The sequence below is a fragment of the Orycteropus afer genome, unplaced genomic scaffold (assembly GCF_000298275.1).
Source record: "Orycteropus afer afer isolate SDZICR_OR568_19922 unplaced genomic scaffold, OryAfe1.0 scaffold00069, whole genome shotgun sequence".
In the NCBI taxonomy this organism is placed as follows: domain Eukaryota; kingdom Metazoa; phylum Chordata; class Mammalia; order Tubulidentata; family Orycteropodidae; genus Orycteropus; species Orycteropus afer.
The window spans coordinates 7,656,815-7,661,848 of record NW_006921656.1 but is presented as its reverse complement, the minus strand read 5'-3'; the positions used below and the strand labels follow the sequence as shown (position 1 = coordinate 7,661,848).

The window sequence follows — 5,034 nt, the reverse complement described above, 5'->3', positions numbered from 1 at the left end:
AACTCCAGATGGATCAAAGACTTAAATGTGAAACCTAAAACTGTAAAGTTCCTCAAGGAAAAAATAGAGGCAAATTTAGGAGCCCTCATTTATGGCATAAATAGACTAACAAGAATAACCGAAAATGGACAAACAGTAGAAGATAAACTAGATTAATGGGACCTTCTAAAAATTCAATTCTTATGTGATTCCAAAGACTTCTCCAAAAGAGTCAAAAGAGAACCTACAGATTGGGAAAAAATATTTGGCAATGACATATCTGACAAGAGATATGTCTCTAAAATTTATAGAAAACTCCAATACCTCAATAACAAAAAGATTAACAATACACTTTAAAAATGGGCAGAAGAGATGTATAGACACTTCACCAAAGAGGATATTCAGGCGGCCAACAAACACATGAAGAAATGTTCATGATCATTAGCTATTAGAGAGATGTAAATCAAAACAACAATGAGATACCATCTTGCCCCAGCTCTAATGGCAAAGTTCAACAAGACAGAAAATAACAAATGCTGGTGAGGTTGTGGAGAGACTGGGACTCTCATACACTGCTGGTGGGACTGTAAAATGGTACAACCACTCTGGAAAGCAGTATGGTGATTCCTTAAAAAGCTGGAATTAGAAATACCATTTGACCCAGCCATCCCATTGTTGTTGTTGTTATGTGCTGTCCAGTTGGACCTGACTCATAGTGACCCCTCCTTGAGTTTCCAAGGTAGTATCACTACAGAAGTAGACTGCCCAACCTTCCTTCCAAGGAGTGGCTAGTAGGTTTGAACCACCATCCTAAAAAAGTGAGATCCAGGACAAGAACAGTTATATGCATACCCGTGTTCATCACAGCACTATTTACAATAACAAAAAGATGAAACATCCTACGTGCCCATCAACAGAAGAATGGATAACCAAACTATGGTACATACATATAATGGAATACTATGCAACCCTAAAGAATAATGTAGACTCTGCAAAACACCGCATAACATGAACGAACTTGAAGGACATTATGCTGAGTGAAATTAGTCAATCACAGAAGGACAAATATAGTATTAGTTCATTACTGTAAAAAGTCAAGGAAAGGTTTATATATGGAAGGAAACTTTCTTTGTTGGTTACCAGGGATGGGAGGGAACACTGAAAAAAAAAAAAAAAAAGAAACTCAAGGGCATCAGGCACCATGGATGAAATATTGTCCCAGACACAAAAGCATATTTTACGCCTAAAAATAAAAAGTTTCACAAACCCTACTAGTGGTGGTTATCATTCAGCTCATGAGGACAACTACAGGGACATCTTGTCACTCAGCTACTCCTTCGTTCAACAAATGCTCCCTGAGAACTTATTTGCACTGAGAGTTTAATCTTGAAACCACGAAGACATGGTCCCCACCTTCACTGTAGTGGGATGCAGACAAGTGAATAGGCTCTCTGTGTGTGATGGGCTACTCTACTATTGGACTGGAGGGCTAACAGACCACTGCTACCGAGCCAGGCATTTGCACCCACTATCGATACTACCTATGACTTTGCAGTTGAAGAAATCAAGACTTTCAAGAGGCTGAGGGATGTGCCCAGGGTCACAGGGCTAAGAGCCATACACAGGCCTGACTGCACTTTATGGCCCAAGCAAAGACCAGCACTGAGCTGGATTCCAGAAATTGGAGTGAGAGTCTGGCCTAAGCACCCATAAATGAGGGGTCTTGGCCTAGTGTTTGGATCTTGGTTTTTATGTTTGTAAGGTGATGGGATCAGAAGCCACCTCCCAAAGAGCCTGCTGGACATGCCACCCACTCTCCTGGGTTAGTCATTTGTAACACACTCTAATGAGATCAAGCCACCACCCATCTGTCAGTGTGTTAGACTGGGGTGGCTGTGTGTTGCTGTGAGGCTGGAAGCAATGCCACTGGTATTTCAAAATCAGCAGGGTCATCCAGAGTGGGAAGGTTTAGTGGAGGGTGCAGACTTCAGCAGACCAGGAAGAAAGGCCCAGTGATCTACTTCTGAAAATCAGCCAGTGAAAATCTGATGGATCTCAACAAAACACTGTCTGACGTGCTCACTTTAGACACAGCATCAAGAGGGATCAATTGCTGGAGGAGGGCACTGTGGTTGGTAAAACAGAGGGCCAACAAGGGTAACAGAGAGATGGTGAGATGGAGAGGCACAATGGCTACAGTGATAGACTTGAACATGGAGGAGATTGTGAGGATGATGCAGGACCAGGCAACACGTTGTTCTGCTGTCCACAGGTCGCCATGACTCAGGGTGAACACAATGGAAGCTGATGGTGAAAGCCAGCTCACAGTTGTGGTGCCACCTTGGGTCGGATAGCATCCTTCTGTATCACATGAGAATCTCTATCACATGACAGCCTGACCAGCCACTTCAACATCAGGCTAAAGGTACAGATGTTTCAAGGACAATGACCACTAAGGAAAAGAAGACGACACAAACCCCATAAAGGGTGAATGTGGCTGAGTTGTGCCATCTTTATATTCATGTATTATTTGACTAAAGGTGTGAATAACTCCAGAATGTGGACATGTCCTCTTTCACAAACCCAGAGAAGCCAAAGTCCTAATTGCTGCTCCTCACCACGACTGGGAAGACAGAAGCAAAATGAGATCACACAGGATTCGAGGCCAGAAGTGTCTTCATTCAAGTCTTCACCCTCCCACTGGCCAGCTGCATGCCCTGTGGCCTCACCTGGCACCTACCATAGTCAGGATAAAGGACATGTACATTCAAAGCACAGCATGGTCACATGAAGTTAAAAGAGCCCTGGGTACTCACCTTCATGAGCCCAAATGTGACGCTGCAGGTCTGAGCCGTTCTTCATGAAATAGAAATCGCAGTAGGGACATTTCATGGCTCTCTTTCCAATTAACCCTTTCAGCTGCACCCTCCTCCCGAGAACCTCGGAAATGGTGCTCATGGAGACCTCTGGAAGTAAAAAGGACAATAATCAGGAGCAACCTAAGAACGTCAGTCAAGGCCAATAGCTGCAGGTAAACTTCATGATGGCAGCTGAGCCCATGGTCAACCCCAGCATCACTAGATGGGATGCTATCCCACCAAATGGGATGTGTCTCTTGGGTCATGGGACAGAATTCTCAACGGAAAGTGAAACCAGTCTCCAAGCCAGCCTCAGGTCTAAATCATGTTATCACAACATACAGGGGATGGAGAGGCAGCAGGGGGCAAACGCGAAGTGTGAGGGAGCCCAGTTTCTCCAACAAATCACTGTCAGAGGGAGAAAGGTGAAGGAAGCTCTTATGGAACGAGAGAGACTTACGGCTATGACCATGGAAAGCAACATATCTGGATCTTGATCCAGATGAGCCAACCATCAAAAAAAAAATAAAAGTCTTTGTGTCACCAGGGAAATGTTAATGTAGACTGACGCTAGGTGATAATAAAGAATGCCTGCTAATTTTGATTGTTTCAAGAGTGGCATGGCAGCTACATTGAAAAACATCCTTATTTATTGGAGGTAGGTATTAAAATTATGAGGAAACAGCATGATGTCTGGGATACACTTAAAAATTAAAAATAGTCCAGAAAAAAGAAAGTTAAGGTGAGGGAGGGAAATATGAATCAAGTTCCTTTGGAAGCTGAGGTACAGGTTTCACAGGGGTTCCTTATATGGTGCTGTGTATTTTTCTATATGTTTGAAATTTTCCATTAAGAAAGTTTGAGACAATGACTGTAAAAGGAGGCCTGGCATCCGCTCATGAACAAAGGTCAGTGGCTAACATGAGCATGCTCACACAGGACCACAGGCTACCTGGGACACGAGTTAGCATGGGAAGGCTGGAGTGGACATTCAGAGATCACACAGCCTCCTTGCCCTCCATGGAGAGGCCGCTACTCTGTCTACTCCCAGGAAACATAAGCATCAGTGCTGTCCCACTGCTCATTCTTCCTCCAGGAGTCAGCATTTATAATCAGTGAGGTGGTGTCCTGGTATCAGGAGCAGAGAGACAATTTAAAAAAGGAGGAAGGAAAAGGGGCATTTAGCTTATTCATGACCCATTTGTACAGCTCACAGCATTGATGCCTGTTGGAGACATGGCTCTGAAGGCACTGGGGGTATGTGGACATGGTGATGGGTGACAGGAAGCTAGAGCCCTGCAAGGGGATCAGGGCCGCACTGAGCATGTGGAAGGGCCTCACCCAGACTGTGTCACAAAAGATTCCCAGAGGGCAGGATTCTGAGGCATAACTTAGCAAATGACCAGGAATTCACCAGAAAGAAAGAGAGGAAATATGGCCCAGGCAGCAAGGACAGAAGTAACAAAGCACGGAAGGCCAGGGAGCACATGCCTCCCACACTAGAGCAGCCTGGGAGGTGAGGGGGGGCCAAGGCACCTGGGCCTGGGTGAGATCTAACACACTTCATAAACCACTCTGAGACACAAACTCCTAGAGCAAGTATCCCAGGTGTAACAGGGCGTGATGGGATCTATGTCAGAGCATTCAAAGTGCACTTGAAATAGGGGGCTACACGGGAGAGATGCTTCTGGAGACCAGAGAGAGAACAACAATAAATGAAGAGCTATATAAAGAACCCCAGCTTTAAAGAGAGATGTTGCCCTTGACTTTTCTCATGTCTCCATCCCTCTTCATTCCCATTCAGTGCAGGTGATGGATATCGCTGTGCTTGAGAAGAAACATAAGCATCTGAAAATTAATCTTCTGCTCTAAAATGCATAACCTTACCAGGATGGTTGGTCTTGATATGTGACTTTATCAATCGATCTTCTGAAAAAGACTTTTCACACACAGGACAAGAATAACTCCTTTTGTCCTTAACAGAAAGAGAGTATAATCAATGACTTTCATTTAAACTTGGGACCTGTAGAAAAAGATCCACCACTACCACCACCACCATCATTAGCACCACCGCCATCATCACCACCACCACCACCATCATCACCACCACCACCACCATCACCACCACCACCACCACCATCACCACCACCACCACCACCATCACCACCACCACCACCATCATCACCACCACCACCAC

At 44.8% G+C, this 5,034-nt stretch overlaps 1 protein-coding gene across 1 annotated transcript in view; it reads right to left on the bottom strand.

The window, feature by feature from the left end:
• The window catches only part of ZFAT (zinc finger and AT-hook domain containing), a 257,978-nt gene that overhangs the window by 157,500 nt on the left and 95,444 nt on the right, over positions 1-5,034 (bottom strand). The window contains exons 7-8 of the mRNA XM_007940573.2: positions 4,725-4,812; positions 2,792-2,945 (exon numbers count right to left, since the gene is read on the bottom strand). Coding sequence (XP_007938764.1) covers positions 2,792-2,945; positions 4,725-4,812 — 242 coding nt within the window. The remainder of the gene's footprint in view (positions 1-2,791; positions 2,946-4,724; positions 4,813-5,034) is intronic.